Here is a 22,730-nt window from a genome sequence, read left to right as displayed (position 1 = left end):
ATTAAATTTATTTAAAATTTCAAGGCCATAAGTTATTAACAACATAAATGATTTATAATCTATGATCGAATTCTACGCGATAGTTCTTGTTATAAAAATCGGGTTAGCCTTTTATAAAAAAAAGTAATTTATATAAAATGTATTTAATAAATAAAAAAAATTTCAAATACCATTTCAAGACAACGGAATTAATAAATATTTTTCTTAATTAAACAGCTTGAACGGTAAGCATAACTTAATTTATATATTATTTATTTAGAACCGGTTTTTCCCCTTATTATTATATAATAAGAGGAAGAAACAGGCCTCCCCTTATTATTATATACATATTATTAAAATATATATCTAAAATGAGCAATTTACCAAAATATTGCAAAATGGAAGATCGATAGATCTCGTTTTTTTCTACGGATATCTCTTTTTAAATGTAATAGAATTTGAAGAATATGAAGCAGGAAGTCGCTGCCTGCCAGCGAAAAACCGGTCGTCGTGGTGAACTTTCGGGAGACCTAAGCCTTGCACCGTGTCTGTCGGCTGATATGATGATGAATTTAGTAGATCTCGTTTTTATACAAAAATATTTACATATTTTATATTGATTAAATATATCCATATGTATGATTTTTTTAGTTTATTAGTGAGTTTCCTCCATTCTACTTCTCCACAAATATAACCTTGCAAGCAGAATAGAGTAAAAAATTAATAAATAATAAGTTGACAATCAATAATAATTCTGTTGAAAGTTCCAATGTTAAATAAATTAATTTTGTATTGTTTTTAATTTTTTAATGAATAACTAGACATCTTGTGACGAGTGATTTTTTTTATATTTATATGACTTGTACATGTATTAAAAAGAAGAACTATTATTCGTAATAAAATTTATTATACATTTAAACTACAAACAATCATAGTAATATGATAATAATACAAAAATGCAGATCAAAGACTTTGTATATAGTTGGAATATAATAAAATTGCAATTTGAATGAAATTTAATTTAAATATATAATTTTATTCAGTTCCCACTGATGCGTCAGCTCTAGGTGGGCGTAGCTTCTCCAGCAGTGGTATTGCCACCCCCACCAATTCATCCCACGCTGCCAAACGCCTGCAAGGCTCGCATCCGCATTCTTCCTCACCAGTTATATCTCCCTCTTCAAAACCGAGATCCTCTCCCGAATGACCCGTCCTATCCCAGTCTTCGTCTCCGTACCCATTGGGTAAATCATCTTCAACATGTTGAAGCTCGGCAGCGACATTCTTTGGATCATCGACCTCTAGCGTTTCGGTTGGTCGCAAATGATTGTCTATTTCAAATTTGACCTATAAAATTAAATCATACTTAACAACCAAATTACAACCAAAAAAAAACTGTTTTGCTTAAATTAAAATTGAAATTATAAGTTATATTGTGAATAAACATAATGTGTATCTATAAAAATAGTTAACATTTGAGAATTTTGCCCGATCCTTAAATTCGCAACAGAAAAAAAAACATACGTTCTCACAGGAGTGTGAGAAAGTTCTCATGTTAGCGTATAGTTCTTGGACGTGCAACTGATGGCCGAAAGGTTCTTGACACCACGACCCACGAGCCACGGTAGACGCAGCGTGGGTAGCCCCCCCCCCCCCACTAGGGGTTAAGGTCGCGGGAAGTCTTTGGATGCAGGTGGCGTAAAACCGATGATCGTGGTGATTTTTGGGGGAGATCTATGCTTTTCAGTGGGCCTCTATCGACTGAAAAGAAGTCTTTGGACATTAACGCTTTGAGTAAGCACTTGCCGTTCTCGAAGTCTAAATCTGATGATAACAAGAAGGCGATGTAAATACCATCGGATGAAGGTTCTCCTCACTGAGAGAGTTCCAAAATCGACTCGCGAGGAATCGCTTCTCAAACCAAAGAACACAAAATTAGCTCTCTAGGTGTTATGTAAAATTAAAATAAAGTTCTTAATAAAAACAAAACATTTCTCTAAATTTGAGTAAATTTGTACAAAGTTACAACAATGTTAATGCATAAAAATAGATAGTAGCACACAAAATGGCATTTTAAAATACGTATTAGATATTGTATAATCTGTACTAACATGATGGCATTTTGAAATATCCGTCGTATTAGTGGACCGGTGACCAGCATGGGCGCACGCTATAAACACTGAGTCATCATCTGTAAATGAAATAGTTGGATCAGTAAATACTAGATCTCCGCATAGAAAATTGTAATCGTTATGAAAATAATAACACAAAAAGTATAAAAACCGTGTATTACTTTTTGTCGAAATATGCACAATACAGGATATAAAATTGTGTGAATTTCATTTTGAATTTATTTAAAGTAATAATTTCCAATCGAAATATTTAATTTTTTTTACACTATTGCTTGTATAGAAAGATATTGTTTTAAAAATTAAAAGAAATATTCCAATAATTACTGCATGTAATATTTATGTAATGAACTATTTTCATAAAACTCAAAAATTAAATCTAAATGAAATAATACATAATATTATTTTCTAGCCCTTTATTACTAAAGTTGCATTTCTTTTCTTGTAAAATAATTTCGCGGTTTTGTATGTTTGTCCAGCGGTAAGTGAAAGAATGATGCTTATAAATAATAATATTGGGGTTATTATAACAGTACATAAATATTTTTTTTAAATACTCGCTTTAAATTACTTCTTGAAAAATTACGAAAATTTTACAGAAGTGAAAAAAATTTCAAAATTCTTTTTAAAAATAACAAAATTGTAATTTTGACCCCGACGTGATTTGAACACGCAACCTTCTGATCTGGAGTCAGACGCGCTACCGTTGCGCCACGGAGTCGTTGTAATGAATTTGTCAAAAAGGCAATCTATTAATAACGAATAAACGTACTTCAATTGCATATTAAGAAACATTTTTTAAGTAACAGCACTCGTGCGACCAGAGTTGCCGTGAAGTACGCACGTTGTGATAAGACGGTAGTTAAAAATGTCAATATACCATTAGGGATGTATTTATTATGACTGAATCGGTACTCATTAAAGGTGTTTCCTATGTATACAGCACTACAATATTGAAATGATGTTTTTATTGCAATACTGATTGTTGTTTTTTTATTTAGGTCTGTGGTGAGGAGAGTCAAACGGGTAGATACAAGAGGACGAAATAAATAAAAAGAATTCAGTGATATCTACGAAAACGAAATGTTTTAAATTAATGCTGCGTTAGGAGATCTCGTCACGGGATACAAAGCATCGCGGTAAGCCGTGACAAGAAGGGCGGCGAGGTATGCCGCGGCATGAAGCAATGTAAAACTGCACTTATAACTGAAATGCAATAGTACGTAAGTGGCTAGTGTGCGCTGGCTAGTGGCAAAATCTTTTGCAATTCTATTGTTGATTGTATTATGTAGATAAAAGCTGTACTGATAAAAGCCGCCAGTGCCGCAGTGATGAGCTGAGCGTGCGCGGCGGCGAGCGGGCGATGCGCATGTGCGTTCCACAGCGCGCGGGCGAGCAGGGCAGCGGAAGGAGCGTCGCGTGCAGCTGCCGCCGCTCGGAGCGCGCTCGCCGCCGCCGCTGCCGCCGTCAGTGTGCCCGCACCCGAACCGCAAACATTCACTAGCACGCCGGCCGCAGCGTAGCGAACGCTGCTGTCCTCTGTTCATAATCATTCAATCATATTTGATGACACATACTACATACGTCACTATATTTATCAGCGGAATTGGATCAAAAAGAGTAATTTTAATATTATTTGAAATTTTCGATTTTTAAAGTTCATATGGTCTCATATATTGGTGTAGTGTATTTTTTATAGGTGTATAAACTTTTAAGGAGTGAATGTATAGCGTATTTGCTCTCAATTTATGTATAGTAGAACTTTTTCAAAAATGAATAATTTCTATAAATAACATAACGATAATATAGGTCAATTCGATTTTAAATTAAAATATCTTTATTCAAGGCATTTACTTTAAAAATACTTGCTTTTGAATCATCAATTATTTTAATATAATAATAAGTTACCAATGGCTCGGAATGCTTAACTGCCGAAAAGAGTCAGACAGAAAATCAACAGTAAATAAAATTTAACGATGATTCATGTACTACATTATAATATCAATACATTATAATATCAACCATGTAAATGAGTCAACTGAATGTTGTAATAAGTTTTATTTAATAATTTACTTTCAATTTTATGTTTAAAACATTAACATAAGGGAAGTCTAAGATGTCTTGTATAATTTTATTACATAGTATTTTTAACGGCTGAAATAATGATAGTGCGGAAATTACTAGATATACTAACCGTGTTCCAGAAACGTCGGTAGTGCATCCAATGCACCTTCCAGTACCAAAAGTTGTGCAGCGCGATTGGATCGCGAAAGGTTGCCGAGAGCTCGCACTGCCTCGCAGCCGGCTAAAGTTGAACCATCCTTGCGTAACCAGCAACAGGTTGCTTTACACGAAAAAATATTTCGATTATTTAACATGACGAGGTTTGATCAGTCCGTTTTGGCAATAACCTATTATAAAGAAATCTAGGATAATGTCCCAAATAGTAATATTTCATATATATATTCTATATAATTTTTTTTTCTTAAAAACTATCTAGTTAGATAGTCACGATGACCACTCAATCAGGGCCACAACCACACGGCGTCTACCGGCTCGCATGTGAATTTGTATTTTCGTTACAGGAATAAAGAATAATTAATTAAAATTTTATAATACTACGTCAAGAAAGGAGTAAACGTAAATCACTTCTACTTCAAGGTAAACAGACGACATTGTCAAGGTCATTAGGCAGGCCACTTCCAACCAGTCCCATTAAAAGTCAGATTTTTCGAGTGCAGAATCTTTGTTACCTTTACAGAGCAGTTCCAGTGTATCATCAAGCGGATCAAGGGACTCCGTCGGTTGGAGATAGAAGGTCACGTTGTTAAGAGTAGCTAGGGCAGCCGTGGCAAGTTCTTCCCTTCGTTCGAGGCAACCATCACCCTCTTTTTCATCTCTTTGATCATCCTATTTTAATTAATTTATACAATATCAACGATAAAATGACTCAAATAATTTTCGAAGATATTTTAAATAAACATTTTGAAACAGGAAAGAATTTATTTACACTAGCGTGCTAAAGACTATTACATGTTAATGAGTGACGCATACGTGCCAGTAATAAGTTTCAAGTTTTACAAACACAAAAAAAATGTGTAATTCTGTAATGGTATTATGAAAGCAAGGTCAAATATCTCATTATCAAATTATAATTGTGAACAGGTACAAATTCGTTAATTATGAGATCGTAATTATCGAATTTATTACGTTCTAACGATCTCGTCAAAAAATGCTGGATGCAGGTCGCTTCCGCCTATAGTAAATCTATGAGGGAAGCCTACGTCGGCCAGTCCTAAGATAAAAATGATGATGACCACTTTTTGGGTGGACGTCTTACGTTACGCGTACGAGTCCGTGGTCACGACACCAGAATCTTAATGCTCCAGGAGCCATTTGTTCTGCGCACTATGTGACCTACTCCCTACCACTTCAACTTACAAATCCACTGGGCTATGTCGATTACCTTCGTTCTTCTACAGGTCTAAAATGACTGATTGATCTCGTAGAGAAATCCCGAGTTTATACCGCCATAGATCGTTGAGCGTCTGTGTCAATTATTTTAATTTTTAACATTTTATTTTTACTCTAGACGAAATTGTAATTATATTTATAATCTACGATTGATAATAGATTCATACGAATTTATTGCATGTCTCCAAAAACATAGATATTAGTTAATACGGACATATAATCATTGGTAATAAAATGTAAATATTTGTTGTTGACATTTTTTTTTAATAAATATGTATATTAAGCGCTCTCAACGTTCATTTCAAACCTGTTGAATATATAAATGTCTCTTAAGGACAAACAGTGACAATTGGACCTAAAAAAACTCTTGCCTTTAAGTTTTATTATCTACCATAACATACAGTATATAGTTAATATAACATATAGTTTGGTATGTTAAGTCTCTACAGTATGTCGCCAAGATACACATACATGTTTGTCCAGAGATCGATCGGCCACTTCGAGACACGCCAGCAGAGCTTTGATGGCGCGTACCGGGTATTGCGTAGCCACACCTCTTCCAGCTAACTCTGACAGGCACAAGTTGGCGACAACTCGCACAGTCTGCATTTATAATAAATACGTTTATTTATTGTCCTCTTAGAATCATTTACAGTGACTATCTGTGAACGCATAAGTAGAATGTCAGAAGAGCCAATTTTGATAGAAATTAGAACCAAATTAAGCCTCTCTATGGCGCCCTGATCACAGAAAAGGCCACATTAACTTAGCGTGGGTAATAACACTAATCGACTACGAGTTCAAGGTCGCGGAAAGTCGCTGTATGCAGGCAGCTAAAATCTTGGTGGGCGGGAGGAGAACGAACCTTTCAGAGAAGCCTAGGCCATGCAGTGAGCGTCTATCCGCTGACATGATGATGATGATGATATGTTGGTTTAAGTGTGGCCAAGTACAACGTTTTAAGCATTACATATATTCGGTTACAGAAATTGAGACGTCGGTGCTTCCGGGAACAGCTAAATCGGAATACTAAACGCTTGTCGGGTTGATGTCCGAGCTGATGTCCCTCTTCATGGAGTGTTCGCCAAAGAAACCGATATGAGATATCTGTCTTGCAAATTCGGTGGTAAAATGTAACGCCCCTAGCTGTACCACCTCAACCCAGAAATTAAAAAAAACAAAAAACCAACCACCATTTGTCAGAAATCACGTTTTTAGCTTAAAGGCAAATTTTCGGAATCATTGTGTTAGTGTTTTGATCGAGCGATTCGTTATCTTCAGTTCAAATCTAGTGTTATGGTCGACAAGAGCATTGACTAAGCTTAGATATATAAGATTTTAATTCAGATTTTTAAATAAAGACAATTATATTTAAAATAGAAAAGTACCTTTATAAGGACGTCTTCGTTTGAACCATCTGACCCTCCTAAATCAGTACCTGTAAGATTATACGTTTATAATATACATAGAGTGACAACATACCTACCTAGAAGACAAAAGAACTAGTTTAACAATATACACACCCATACATCCATACACATAATTACCTACACTCACACAGGTATAAACTCAGATAGCACGCAATCATATAACATGTACGGTACGGTAAAAAAACACTGTTTTTACCGTTTTTACTTTCGTGCGATTTTACTTACCTCGTCGATAGGTATTTTTACTTTAACACTAATGAAATATTTATTGTTTATTATGAAAGCTAAATGTGAAAGTGTTGACATCATTTATCGTCCATTTCAATTGCACGCAGTCGTGTCAACATTGTACCATAGAAAAATTAGGTAAGTACATAATCAAGGAAAAATTTTATGGCTATCGCTTTCTATAGATTAAGTATAAAAAGCGCGCATATCTAACAGAAAGTGATTTGGGAAAAAATAAAATATAGAAGTCTCTATGCTATGCGCCTAGAATTTAATAATTTCGCCGTCAACATAGCTGGAAAAAAAGAACACTTAGACCTAAATTGTAATCGTAAGGAACACAAAATAATAATTAAAAAACAGGATGAGTAGTCTAAGTATTATAAGTCAGATAGATATAAATACATAATATTGAACGTAATTAAAATATATGTTAGGTAGAAGCAACAGCTAGGTGTAACAAAAGAATAATCGGATGTAAATATTCAATTTAATCCAAGGTAAATTCAAAACTTAACATAAAGGGTCTCTATCACTTCGGTAGATGTTTGAAAGAAGTGATAAAAAAAATAAACTTCATGCTAATATAATGAAATACTTGTAGAAATGTTTCAAAATTTTCAAGTATCTATTCATTCCACATTTATATTGTGGGTTATATCGATAGGACTTATTAAAAAATTAAAGCTATTTGTTTGTAAACAGTTTAAGGTCATGGTTGGCATACATAACTGGAAATTTTGTAATTATTGTATGACTTAAACGGAATGACATTACAAGTGTCTTCGGCTATCATTATAATTAAGGTTATGAACTTTTATGTTTCGATGTTACTTTTTTACTGAATACCTTTTATTTATTCTTTTTAAACTTGGTGCTATAGCGACCAGTTAACCTAGTTTGGTGTAAAGCTAGTATTTGGATATGTGACAGAAAAAATAATACAAAACTTGTAAAATAATATACTACTTAGTCTGGAAATAAATACTGTTATAATAAGTAATAAACAATATTAGTTTTGAATTTGGAATCTGTCATTTTTATATCAATCATGTAAAAATGACCATTGTCTTTTTATATTTTGGCGCCAATATTTTGTAAAATATTTTGTGATATCACAATGGAATGGGATGATACGTGATTACGTTTTCTGAAACGTAATCACTATGATTGCATTATTTAAAGTAGTTAAAGTAACAGAAACAATTTTTAAAATTACCCATATACTTGGTTTTAGTCAAATGCACTTGTCTATTTATATAAACAATGAAAACTCCTCTGAATCATTGAGAAGCTTTAAATAAGCTCATTTGTCTGCACAAAAGCTTTAAAGCTATTTCCAATAACCGTGTAGGAGGTGATAGCTCGGAAATACTATTACATTTTTTCAATTGAATTGCGACAACTCCGATATCATCTAGTAAGTCAGTAAAAAGTCTGCATAAACAGACAATAAACAATAAATATAAAATATTTTTCATATTCTGTTATCCGAATTTAAAAAACGTTTATAAAAAACAGTGTATATTATTTCTAAAACCATTGATTTTTGTAACGGATATTCCATACTATAATTGACAGCAAATACGAGCAGCGGTAGCCCAGCGGTAAAGAGACTTGTGATCGTAGGTCGCGGGTTTGATTCCCGGGATACTATCTTACATAATTCACACTTCTTGCGGCGGGAGTGGTGAAGGTGGGGGAAGAAGAAAAATGAGTTTTAGCGCCATCGCCACGTTCGTTTACGGCGGACTATAGGATCGGCCGTATTCCCCCCCCATCTCGCTGCAGGTATACGCGCGGTACAGCGGTTTCGCTAGTACTATAATAAAACTTGTAATATGAAACGTTGAATCACGCTTTCGTTATACCGTCCACAACTCCCCACAAACTTTGACAATGAAGTTAAAAACCAACAATACTAAAATTTTGCGAAAAAGATTTTTTTTAATTTATAAGGTGACAAGACATCCATAGCGTTGACCTGATAAATGATTTATCAAGCAGTAAGTTTAATTGTGTTTTTTATGTTATGGAAATGAAATTATTATCACCGTCATGTCAGCAGATAGATGCCCACTGCAAGCATAGGTCTCTGCTAAAGACCGCCACGAAGACCGGTCTTGCCAGCATCTAGCGACTTCTTGCTATCGTAACTATGTTATCGGTTTCTTTAGGTCGCCATTCAAAATTATTATACTTACATATCATTGCGCCGTGGTATAGCAGTAATTGAAGTTTATTTTTTTAAATTATCTCTTTGTATTTTATGTTGTTGAAGGTATGATACAAATTATTACAAAATATTAAAAAATCTGCATCATATTTCTTACCCACTAAATGGAGATCGGCATCCGACTCCAGTTCTTTAGCGTCGCGATCATTGCGTTTCGTGTACGACTCCAAAATGGTTAACAACACATCCACCCCGCCCTCCTCGTTATAAATCTGAAAGTTTGACTTATATAACAGCGTAGCTTTTAATATTGAAAATTTTATACAATTCACAGCTTATTATACAAAGCCCAGTAAATTTGCAAGTTGAAGTGGCAGAGTTTTGTCTAGTACATAGAACAAATACGCTGGAGACTTAAGTTTCAGGAGTGGACACCCTGGACAAGCGCAGCATAGAACGTCCAACCACAAGATGAACAGACGACCTTAATAAGTTCCTATAAGAAACCTCTGAAGAAGACCGGACATATAGTAGTGAACGTCTTATTACGGAAATAATGACTCATGTAAATACTTAACGAGAAATACATTAAAACAAATTACAAAAAAATAAAGAAACAGGTCACGGATACGTAACCGCTAAGTATTTTTTAAGGTCAATGCACGAAATGCACGAAATCTCTTATTTAGTCTATGCATTGATTTCTAGCAATCCATCTGCTGCGTTTATAACTCTATTCGTAACATATAAGAAATGTATATATAATTAAAATAAATAAATAATACTAAAACAAATTTAATAAAGTCGTTAATCAAATGTCAGAAATAAGGACGGTTTTATATATGTTTTTGGTACTTACGTTAATCCTGGCTTGCTCATCTGCGGCAGCCATATTGCCTAGCGTGTAAGCCAGCCTGACAGCAAGGGCCGCGCGCGAAGCGCACGCCGCTAGCGCCCTCAGCAACGCATTGGCGCTGGAGGACGAACCACACAGCCATTCGCAACACGAATCCTCCGCAGACAATACACTAAGAATGTTTAGTTAGTAATTAGCTTTTTATTAACCGGCTATACAGGGTACATGTACCTAGACTTTAAAGGGTTCACCCCTTTAAAGTTTTTTCATGCTCATTTGTCAGGAAAAAGTTTCAAAGCTTTCAATCACTTTGAAACTTTATTGGAATGCAACAGACCGGCAAAGCCGTGGCCTAGCAGTAAGCTTCCTACGAATGAAATAATAATGATCAACATCATTATATAAATAATAATGTTGATGACAATATGTTTACTTTTAACACTAAGACCCGACAAGTTTGTGAACTTTAAGTTTCTAAAAGAACAATGTGAACATTTTCTTGGTAATAAAAAACTTGGAATTTGGTACGAGGTTGAATTTTATGAAAATCAACCCGCAAAGAAGTGGAGGGACTGTTGATTAAAAACGAATACTTTCATATTTTAACACTTTTTCCTATAAAACTTGGCGAAAATATCTTTTTGCCGTATTTAAAATTACCAATAATAGACCTCGCGAAGCGAGCGAAGACAACCAGTAAAATAAGCAAAATTATAAAGATTCGCATGTTGTCTTAAATATTAAAAACCTTTAGATTTCTCGTACCTGAGGCAACGAGCAACATTAGTAAGTACATCCCGGTCGGTGTGCAGAGACAAAGCCGCCAAAAGCTCAGCGAGCGCTCCACTTGACACGAAGGCACTTGCTGTTTTAGACCCACCACTTGCAAGATTACGAAGGGCTCCAGTCAACTGGTACAGCGCGTGCATAGCCTGCTCCTGTACTTGTTTTGGTCGCTCTGATTTCTATAAGACATCATCAAAAAGAAGCTATTTATAATAATTATATTGCCATCATTCTGCCAAGTTGAAGAGCTATACTTCAAGTTGGCAGTTTTTCTGACAGGCTAGTTACACGGCGCGACGGTCACTGGGGCGTTAAGGTTCTGGAGTCGACGCTACGAGCCGGCAGCAGGACGTCCACCCACACCTTTGAGGGAACCGCTGGACTTTTAAGGTCACCAGGAAACGCTGTATGAAAGCCGTTTTCAACCGGAGTATAGGTTGATGGCTAGCAGAGGTTGTCGTATAATGTCGTAATATTCAGACATATAGGGTGTCGTATAAATCAACGTTGAATTGATTAAAAAAAGTTCATCGCGTATTTATAAAATTATTTTCATTCAAAAAGTTACATGAGTTTTATGCACCCATATTTTCTATAACTTTATAGGAATAAAGAACTTAAGGAGTAGAGAGGCTCTCTATTCTAAATGAAATTCAACACTGTTGTAAAGTAAATCTATGACGGTCCATTCGAAACGATTACGGAATCCTTGTATTTACAGAGTTACATATCGGCGACATTTGTGCACACGGTGTCTCGGCTTGGTTTTGTGGTATTAGTAAATAACAATAATCGACATATATAACAATAGTAATTACTAATAACATTCCAAATGTAAAATAAAAGGCGTTTTAGTTATTTTTATGTTAGTTAACGTTGCATCTCACCGCGTTGTTAAGAATCTTTAAGTGTAAGGCGGCCAGGTGCAAAGCACCAGCTTGGTGCGCCAGTAAACACAACCGGGGCTCCAGTGCCAAGAAACGTAGGGCTCCTGCACCATACACGCAAGACTCGCTTTCCGCTAGCGGGTCAGCACGGCCGCATCCCTCCACCAAGAGCTCTGACGAGAGATTGAATAGGTATAACATCAATCATCATCATCATCGTCATACCAGCCGATAGACAGCATCTGTAAGGAATAAACCTCCTCCAAAGATCTAATACTTTTTGATTCTTTAGTTAATATTCTTTGACAATAATATTGTATTTGTACGTTTATTGTCAATTAAGATTCATTTAGAAGATATTATATGTATATTGATTCAGTGTCCAAAAATTATAGGAACATCATTATTTATGATATTTATTTAGACATAAACTACCATGGAAAGTAACTCGTGCCGATACTGTAAAACCGAAAACACCCGGCACATTCAGAACGCGATGTCCTGAAAGCAAAATCTTTTGAAAAATTTCACAGCCGTTCGAAAATCTACCAGCCTCGTCGGAATCAAAGTCGATTCGTTTACTGCACGGGTCCCCAACTCCGGATCATTTAAAATAAAAGCGTTGCTTTAGTTTCTACCGCTATTTTTTCTCCCAGAGCTGACGCTTTCTGAGTAATGTTAGACAGTTTGGGCGCCTTTGAGTCGGAATGTTAAACGAAGAACTATTAGCCCCGAAATCGAGGTCCCTTAGTGGGGACCCTAGTCAACAGTGACACCATGGAGATACTACGATACGAAGCGATCTAAGCTCAGCGGCCTAAAGTTTAAGCCGTTGTTAACCGTGCCATTGTCGTTTAAAATCATAATTGTGCATAATTAACATACCTAATAAATTGCTATTTTTAAAGAAGTGGTCATTTTTATCGTTTCTTGCGATTTTGAAAACTAATTTACACGCCGCCGCTAAATGTTTTCCCGTAACTCGCATCTGTAAGTTTTCAAAAAATATTAAACAATACACATAACTCCGCTGATATAATAAAGAATACTCCTGACTCTTCACGAACACTCAATAGTTTTATCTCTAATCGAGGCGTTATTAACAAATGAATGTCCTAATGTTAAGAACAGAAACAGCAATAGTAATTATTGGTTCTATATATTATTACTTTTTGACTCAATTCAAACGAAGAAATTGTGCTCGTCTGTCAATTAAGTATGCGCTAAATTAATTTTACTTGTGCAGCGGTAGCAGAATTGAAGGAGTGAAATGTGCGTTAGAAGGTCGCGGTTTCGATTCCCCGGATACAGCCTTTTATATTTCACACTTTGTGTATTAATAATATGCGTACCATAAGACAACACTGCGTACGTCAACCCGCGTACCAAGCGTGGCGATTATGGTATATCCCTCCATAGATATCTTAGGGAGAGGCCTTTGCCTTCCAGTGGACGTCTATGGGCTCAAACGACGAAATTAAATTTGCAGGAATTTTTGTTTATGTTTTTTGCACCTAATAAATTAGAAATTAAGGAATAAAAATCCAGACTAAACTAATGATGAACAACGTTTCATTAAAAATGCTTAAAAATTATTTTATATAAATATTTACAGTAAGCATAGCTCTGGCAATGGCCACCAAGATCCGTTCATCTTCATTGTCAATATGAACGTAGAGGGAACGTAACACAAGCTCCCGCAAGTTGCTGGACGGTGTTGTCTTTTCTAGAATATTCTGGAGCGCTTCCATTAGGAGCAGAGTTCTTTCTACATCGTGGCTACGCTGGGAAGTCAAAGCTTCGGCGAGTTCCAGTGTGCTCAAACTGCGAAGGCAAACAGCTTTTTAGTGTAGTTGAAAAAGATGTATTTTAACATAAAGCCTTAATAGAGAAGCTCAATTTTAACCTAGTTTTTATAGAATTAAACTCTCCTGGTATTCTTTTCATGATGTACGCTCGCATGTAAAAACTTGGGTGTATCCAAACACAACCCGTTATAATTTTAAAATGAATATTTATTTTAATGAATATTTATTTAATTTTATTAATATTTAAGCATATTTAAAGAATTTTTTATTTCATGTAAGGTTTATTTATATATATTATATATTTAAATATATATATATATATATATATATATATATATATATATATATATATATAAATTATACACATACCATCACAGTGATCACAGTGATCGCTTGTGAACGTTATGAGAAAAATTGCCAGATTCCAATTTAATAGAAATTGGATTCAGATTGAACTCTTCTATAATAGCATCCTTTAATTTAAAGTTACGAGTCTCCAAAGTGCGCTGATCTGCGAGCTCACATCTAAGACGGATTTTTTACGTTTTGATTGGATAGTGGCTTACATATTTTGTGTTACTAAGGCAAAGAGTGAAACTCCGTTCTTAAAAAAACGATACAACTCAAAGTCTGAAATTAAAATTAGTCATTTTAATTTAATTTACTTGGTATAGTTATCAAGCGATGCATTCGGCAATTGAAGAGCTAGATGTTTAATTGGAGTATCTCCGGCCCCTGGTGAGGAATCACACGACACGGATTTAATCATACCAAACGCTCGCCGCTTATTCCCGGCTGCCTCTGAACCAAGACCTGGGAAAGAAACGACTTAATACTTCGCCGGCTATCAATCACACAAATTAAAATGTGTTCTTTACCAAACAAAAACGTAAGAAATAAAAATGATTTAGTAAGGTACCCATGTAAAACCGAGATTAGATGTACTTTCTATTACTATAACTAAAGCGTCTATTTTTTAACTTTCACGTTACCGACAGTGACCCTTCTATAGGCGATTGACAAAAATTCTAATTTAAAAGAATAGCATTTTTTCCGATTCATGTACTATGTAATAAGCCATATCCAACATAGTTGTTCACGAGATTTCGGCATGACGTTCATTTAAGAGACATCCTGTGTGTATAACCATAAAAATTTATTTTAGCATTCGATCAAAAATTAAGCACATAGCTTTATTTCAAATTGTTGACTAGTTGACTAAAAGTCAGATACATTTTAGATCGAAAATCGTATTACATATTGAATAACTAACTAGTTATATTGTAGTTATAGTATAGTTGTATAACATATAACAACATGTTCTATATTCACTTTAGTTAAAATAGCTTAGTAAAAGGGTCAAATAATTATAAAGTCATAAATAAATCATATCGTATATAAATCCTAAATTGAACAATGGTTTTAACCTAACGTATATATTAATTTAACAATTGATAGAATATAAAAGTAAAAGGATTTTTATTTTAAAAACTTACATTTATTTCCTTGTGATTCATTAGAGAAGGCTTTCGTATTAGGCACGTCACTATTTATATCTAATGCTCTGGTTACTGATATAGTCTGCGCCAAGCTTGTCCCTGATGGACCTGCAATGAAATGAGTTTGGCATACATGATATACAAAAGTTTAATTTGTAACGCCATGACATACAGAAGCTTAATGATAGGTGGTGATGGATGAGGTATATTCTGCCGAACTAACATTGCCTAATAATTTCATAAGCGTAACCTTAGTAATATTAAGTTTTTCACTATAAAAGTGCCTGTAAGTATACTAAACACAGGGATTTTTTTTTTATTTTTATGGTTTTTTCCAGTCAATCAAAGCATGTACTCATACTATCGATATAGAGAGAAAAATTAAAAGAAAGTTTAAGTTTTTAATTTTTAAACAGTATCGTCTGGCCTTGGAAAATGGAGGACGCTCTAGCCTATCTATATATATATATATATATATATATATATATGTGTACGGTTGTAGCGATGATGATAAGTTTGTTCTTCTAACCTTTAATAAAGTATCCACAACACATGTACATTCTAGATCAGAGTTCCCCCAACTTTTTTGTGTCATGTTTTTCCGTGTTGGGTAGACCCCCTACTTACCTGATATTGATTTCCTGTAAATTTCTAACTATAGTGAAGTTTAGTGTTAAAAACTTAAAGTAAAAACACATGTTAATTTATGCATTTATTAATTGAATTTAAATTAAAACTACTCAAAATAAAATTTTGTATCTGTTATGTAAAATATACGTAACATTAAATAAACATAAAATTTCATTTCATGGACCCCCAAATTTTTTTTCGCTGACGACGCTGACTTCCCTTGCAGGTTGTCATAGACCCCTAGGGGTCGATGTAGACCACTTTGAGAATCACTGTTCTAGATAGAGAATGAGACCAACTAAAACAAATTTCCAACCAACCTTCCACAATCATTTGGCCAGTGGTGTTCCTCCGATGTAACGGCTTACTTTTGCCACTCAAGTGAGGCAACTTAGAGAAGCCGCTCCATGCCACACTGTCTCCACTGCGCTCACAAGGTCGTACCTGATTACGTAACTGTCGAAACACAAATTGCAAGAAGCTTGAAAAGCCCAATTTGATACAAACTAAAATCTGATTTTTTAATAACATCTTTTAATTTAAAGCTACAAAAATTTCACACGATCCCTGGTAAGAGCCGACAACAAACATAGTCAAGTTATTTTGGTGTCACTTTTAAAAAATCCTTAACACAGTAGCAGAGCAATTGATTCCAAAGGTTTATTATCACTTAAAATCCTTCACGCTATATAAACAGCATTTCTTTTAAGTTTTTGTTAAACAACAATATAATATATAATAAATATCGTCTTCGAGGCTATATACTATATTACTTCAAACATTTATATTCTCGTAGAGTTTGACCGTCATCCTTCTTCATACATATTTGTACTAATAATACGAAACGTTAAAATCTGATAATAGCGAACGACCTCTTAAGGCACTTGAGTTTTAACTTTGTCAGTCTCTGTGTCCAATTAATTTAGCGGAAGCCTACGGTAGCCTAACAATTAAATAGAAATAAATAATGTAACAGCCCAAGGTGAAGCACGCCTTGAATTTTTTCGCCTTTGTTAGAGTAAGTTAGTAAGTTTAAAGCTTTAGTATATAAAGTTTCACGATGTAAAGGCATAAAGTAAAACCACTCTTAGGCTATGTAAGGTTGTTCTAAAAGGTAGGCGCACAGCGTTCCGCGTGATAAAGGTATCCAAAAACAGAAATAACATGTCATAAGAAAATAAAAATCTTTATTACTTAATGCTGCAAAATAAAAAAGTTCCCAGAGGTTCCTAAATTAGACAGAACCTACGCCTTGAGAAACCATTATATCAATAAAACTTAATATGTCACGAAATTCACGCGACAACTATCAAGATTTGTGTTAGGATACGTGTGTATGCATGCATGTTTCGTGCATATGTGTCTGCATGTGCGTGTAAATATCTTCTGGAATCATTTACAATATATTTAAACTATACATGTTTACTTAACATTTACACAAAATTTAACGATAGCACGTAAATACCTACATGAATATAATATATAATATTTAATGGATGTGTCTTACCGAGTTATCTTTCTTTGCAACATTCTTATTTTCGTTCGTGTGTAGTCCGCTTGAAGTTACTTCTTCGCAATTGACGATGTGGGTAACCGACTTTGTTGGTGTTTCTTCGCTGTCTTCTGTCAAACTCAAGTACTTCAGACTGTTGGGTTAAGAGTTTCATTATGTTATGGATAAAATCGATGGATTAAATGCAAGCGACCTATGTTAAAAAAAAACATTAATAGTGTTTTCTATGGTATTTGGCAATTGATTTATAATACTAATTTCAAAATACAGACTGGTATTTGAAAGATAATCAATACAATAAAAAGTCGAAATCATGAAGTCATATTATGGAAAGCATGCATCAATTAAATAATTAATTTGTCTTTAATTAAAGCTTGCGATCTATTTAAATAATATGTTGTGATAATAAATACAATGATGTAATATTTTTACAGTTTATAATATCACGTGTTCGAATATAGGAAACCGCAGCTTTCAAGTTTAATAAAGTACAGCTAAAATACTGAATATTTTTATAATTTTAGCCATTATTCTGTACCAGAGCAGTGATGACTTACGGTAGTGAAACATTTCTCACTTTGTTAGAGGCTATGCCCGGAATTTGCCCACGAGATCGGATCAGAAATTAGAAGACCCATTTGGCAACCAAATGCAGGCCATAAAGCGCATAGAATAGATGACCGCTGAAGTCTAAAGATTCTAGAGTGGAGACGACGGTCCGGCAAGCGCAGCGAAGGACTTCCACCCGCAAGGTGGTCAGATGAGACATTGTTAAAGTTGCCGGGTAATGGTAGCGGCTTCCAACCAGTCTTATTAGAAATCTATGGGGGAGGCCTATGTCCGGCAGTGGACGTCCTTCGACTAAAACGATAATGATATTGCAATAAATTACTAAATTATATGAGGAGGACTAACTCAAAAGCACTAGGTGGTCTTTGGTCGCGTTTGCGGGTGCGCTCATTGAAAAGAGTCCGTTGGGGCTCACGCGGTGTGAATGGTCGTCGCGTACGCAGTGGACGTAAGGTGCCAACGCCACCCGAACCACTAGATGAGCCATTCATTTCTGAAAAGATATCAAATGTCAATCAAGTGAAATTGTAGTATGCAGCAGTCCGAGCTGGGGATACCCAGGCAGCGATCAAGTTTCGTCAGCTTATTAGAAGTTTAGTCTAAGTGCCCGCTGCGCTATGGTCTCTCGAACTCGCGGAATCTGCCAAATGCCCAGATGAAAAAAATCTTTTGATTGTTAAGCATCTTCTCAAACAAATCCATCATCAACAACAAAAGACGCTCGGAATAGGTCAGTGACCGAAATTGAAACAAACAACTTTTTTAATAAAATAAAATTACGTGCAGTTATATTTTATTAAAACATGCAAGATGTATGATATATCAAAGATTTGTTTTAACCTCATCTATAAATATATTCAAGTATTCAGTATTTCAACAAGAAATAGACGTCAAGAAACATGGAAGCAAACAATTAATAATAAGAATATGTAGCTTTTGTTGTATTTTTAGTCTATCATTAAGAATTTTAGTTACATTAATTTAGTTATGGCTGACATCACATTATTTTTGTTATTTCCAGTTTAATTGATTTTATTAAGACATCAACGATGAAAAAAATTAATTTGAACTTTTACCTAAGTTTATATTAAATCAAAAATAAGAGTCGATGCGAATTTCTTTAATAAAATTTATATAAGAAGTAATCTTTGTAATAGGCTAAAGTAATAAATGAAAATGTATAAGACATTTCCTTGGCAACCGTACGAGCACAACATTAGCGATCGCATGACCTTTGCTTTAAGCAATTTCAACAAAAATACTTTCCACAAATTAATCATTTTATGCGAACGCTTGAATCACGTTGCGGTGATCGGATATGAGCTATTATTAATAGTTATGTTAATAATTCGAATTTCCGGAATTATATTCATTCAGGAAATCGCAACACATGTAAAAAATTGACATAATTTTCCATTAAAAGCCGCTCCATCTATCATTACTAATAATTAAACAGCAAACATATAATAAAAATTAATATAAAATCTTTTCATATTATTATCTACTTTGCTGTCTATGTGATAGAAAAACTCAAAAAATACACTTTTATATAAAATTTCCAATTCGGGCCACGATCCTCAATAGGATACGATGCAAGAAGGATTATCTACTTTGATAAAGATGAGATTAGATAAAATTAATTTATTCAACATTGGAACTTTTGATCGTCAACTTATTATCTATTTTTTTTAACTTTTTCTTTTTGTGGAAAAGAAACAGAAAGACACTCCACAACAACATATCTTTTAATAAAGTTCAATACAAATTTATACATATATACTTTCAGATATAGCCAAAATGAAATCAAAATAATAAGGTTACATAGTAATGATAATGATATTCAAATGATAAGAATCCTTGGTCACTGCCAATTTATTAAATAAAAATAAAATTCATCTGTTGAATAAGAATCTTTTTCCTTCAATTTATTTGTAATAAGCGTTTTGAATTTTATTAATGGTAGTAAAAGTAAAAAACATATATCTCAATGAATTACATGTCGTCTATGTGTATGTAAATATTCGTTCGAATTACAAACGCACATTGACGCCTGATGAAAATCATCCGCAAGAGCCTTTGGATCCATTCAATTGATATATTTTAACTTATATACTGTAAGGTATATAATATCACTTTTAATGGTATATACTTGTATATACAAGTTGATTGGAAATAGTTGTAAAATTATAAAGCATAATATTTGCAATCAAATAATGTAAGTTACATCCTATCCAAACCTTAATGGTTTTCAGAAATATTAATATTAATATAGTAAGGAATGGTGATATCAAAATTCGGATTACTGGATAATAAAATTAATTACAATATGCTATCTTCCCTGCAGACTATGTAATGATAATGTCTCATATCACAGTGTTCATTTTAAATAAGACGATTGGAAATAGGTGTAAAAGCTTGACACCTTATGACAAACAAATGAACTATACATTGACGCTTATAAATCTTTTCCATCTACATGTCTCCAAATTTCATGTAAAACTAAAAACTCCAAAGCTATCAATTTAAAGTGTATCGGTAGGTATCTAAAAGGCTTTTTATTGGTTTGAGGAGGAAATTTTCTTGATGTTCAAAATAATCTGCCTCTGGGTGGAGGACAGATTTATGCAAGATTCCTACAAAAATCTGATCGGCGATCGCCCACAACGTGAAGGATTCTAGTAACTTCATTAAGAACTTTAATTTGCAATCCCTCCCGTTGTGCTATTTTAGATAACTTATTTTAAGGTATAAGTGCTTATACACCTATCCTAGCCGAGTTTTTGTAAATAACGAAAGTAAACTCAAAGTTTTATTACTTATTTGCAATAATGTCGTGGTAAACTGAATTACGACAATTTATAATTCATTGATATATGTGAACGTCTGGAAGTACAGTGCTATATAAAACTGGCCATTTACTATTATCGAATTAGCAAGCAGTTAAAAAAATTGAAGTTATTTCACAAAAAGAACTCTAGAATTTTAAATTATCAATTCTATAAACTGTTCCTATGTGAAGTGTTATAAAACAATTATGTGAAACTATTCGGTAACGTGAAGCCAAACGCGACAAAGAATTAGAGAAAAGAGCGTTTGTCGTGATTTCTCGCCGTTTGTTAAAAACCACATGACATTGGCAAGGTGGAATGTCGTGTCGTGCGAAATCAAGATTGCCGATTGCAATAGAGCTGTGTAAGGTAACGATTTATGTTTAGAAATGAAGACATTTTAATATAATTCAGATTAATATGTAATACAGATCAATCACATCAGAGTTGCTAAGCACGGCTTACAAAAAACAATGTACGAGTTTCAATATGTAATTATTTTATATGATTACACGGTAACTAGCATGTACAATAAATACATTATACTGCTATCACAGCAAATAAAGTTTAGAGTTATAGACTAACAAAGTACATACAAGTGCCTTATAAGATTTTAAATGTACACACATATGTAATAATTCCACCTATCGCACATCTGTTAACTGCTGTCAAAACGGCATTCTTAGATTCCGTGGCTACGATGCGGGCGCAGAAAGCGTCTCATCATTTCATACCATAGACGCTTGCTGCGAGGCATAGTCTTCCCCTAAGATATATATGGGCGGATATACTATCATAACCACGCTTGACAGTCGGGTTGGTGACTGCAGTGTGGTATTGTGGTACGTAGAAGACGCTGCTGCCCTTCCTATGGAAACTTGTTTGTGCGCTGTGACAATCCTATAATTAATATACTAAGTGTAAAGTTGCGAGCGTCTAAGCTAACTATACGTATACGTCATGATGATGAGAGTAAAAAATAACAGTTAATATAACCAACCGTCAAAAACAGCAGCTCGCGCTTCACTGATGATTTCGGCTGACGTCTTCCGGCGCGGTGGCGCGTAGAAAGGTGTACCTGCACCTCGTCTGATTCCCCTATCGGCCATTGCCATACCTGACAATCAAAATTATTTTTAATGTCATGAAAAAAAAATAACAAAAATAGAATTTTTAATTATCTTAACAGATCTTATCAAACTGACAGAGCATTGAAAGCGCTTAACTCAAAAATCTTTACAATATCTACACCCGAGGGCTTCCACGGCAACCTTACGTCAAAGCATTATTTACGTTCATTTTTCCACCATGGTTGCTGCCTAAATCTTACAGATGCTTTGTGGCGATTGATCCACGAAGTATCTGGGTGCCCGTGAGGGGGGGCCCCGAGAGTCCCACAGAGTGTCAAACAACGATTTGATGGATTAATTTGGGATTGGTTCAATTTAAGACAACCAATTAGCTTAAATAATATCGATGAATAATTTGAATCACCTATTGACAAATACAAAATGTTTGTAGGTGATTTAATTCATTTTATGCGGCACTTATCAATGTTAAAAAAAAGTTATGGAAAAAAAAGGAAATCAATGAATAAAAAATGGAGTGTCAACGTAATCATAATTTACGCAGGCATTTTTAATATAAGAAAGTGACCAGACAAATACAGCTTTTAAATGACTGTAAGTGTCATATTTCTAACAGTGCAAAACTACATAGAAAAATTCTACATAGCATTCGTTACTTTCTGGCATAACATATAAAAATTTTTTTTTAACAAAATGTTCAGCTGCTTGAAAGTTAAAAAAAAGTTTTTTCCGTGCATCGTCTAGACTGTACATTTACTTAAAGTTTTTGTACATATAAGTCACCCTTATTCGTAACTAGATCAATGTAATAAATTATTAAACTTTTTCTGTCTGTAGAATGCAATGATA

At 34.3% G+C, this 22,730-nt stretch overlaps 1 protein-coding gene and 1 non-coding gene across 2 annotated transcripts; both read right to left on the bottom strand.

Moving 5' to 3' along the window:
- Nucleotides 1–1,012: 1,012 nt before the first annotated feature.
- On the bottom strand, nucleotides 1,013–21,902 carry LOC137924370 (armadillo repeat-containing protein 2). The gene is made up of 19 exons (XM_068767765.1): nucleotides 21,794–21,902; nucleotides 18,311–18,458; nucleotides 17,390–17,528; nucleotides 16,203–16,338; nucleotides 15,250–15,360; nucleotides 14,419–14,566; nucleotides 13,559–13,769; nucleotides 12,831–12,933; nucleotides 11,946–12,118; nucleotides 11,038–11,237; nucleotides 10,276–10,444; nucleotides 9,574–9,688; nucleotides 6,971–7,020; nucleotides 6,054–6,185; nucleotides 4,862–5,018; nucleotides 4,303–4,452; nucleotides 3,414–3,647; nucleotides 2,091–2,170; nucleotides 1,013–1,326 (listed from the first exon to the last, which is right to left on the bottom strand). The coding sequence occupies exons 1-19, from the start codon at nucleotides 21,900–21,902 to the stop codon at nucleotides 1,015–1,017; spliced, it is 2,877 nt and encodes a 958-aa protein (XP_068623866.1). The 3' UTR covers nucleotides 1,013–1,014.
- Nucleotides 2,758–2,829, bottom strand: TRNAW-CCA (transfer RNA tryptophan (anticodon CCA)). Its single transcript has one exon. It is a non-coding gene; the product is annotated as a tRNA-Trp (tRNA).
- Nucleotides 21,903–22,730: the final 828 nt, after the last annotated feature.

Source organism: Battus philenor, unplaced genomic scaffold, assembly GCF_028537555.1.
Source record: "Battus philenor isolate CCGP_79_NKW_IND1 unplaced genomic scaffold, ilBatPhil1.0.hap1 SCAF_23, whole genome shotgun sequence".
In the NCBI taxonomy this organism is placed as follows: domain Eukaryota; kingdom Metazoa; phylum Arthropoda; class Insecta; order Lepidoptera; family Papilionidae; genus Battus; species Battus philenor.
Note: the sequence above shows the minus strand (reverse complement) of the source record. Positions and strands in the feature narration are given on the sequence as shown.

Excerpts from the sequence above, each read along its gene's own strand:
- LOC137924370 (XM_068767765.1), bottom strand. The coding sequence starts at position 21,902 with ATGGCCGATAGGGGAATCAGACGAGGTGCAGGTACACCTTTCTACGCG. Across the intron at positions 13,770-14,418 it reads TCGCTTGATAACTATACCAA|TTTGAGCACACTGGAACTCG; the intron begins GTAAATTAAATT and ends TTGCCTTCGCAG. Across the intron at positions 2,171-3,413 it reads GGCACTGGCGGCTTTTATCA|ATGATGACTCAGTGTTTATA; the intron begins GTACAGCTTTTA and ends TTTCATTTACAG.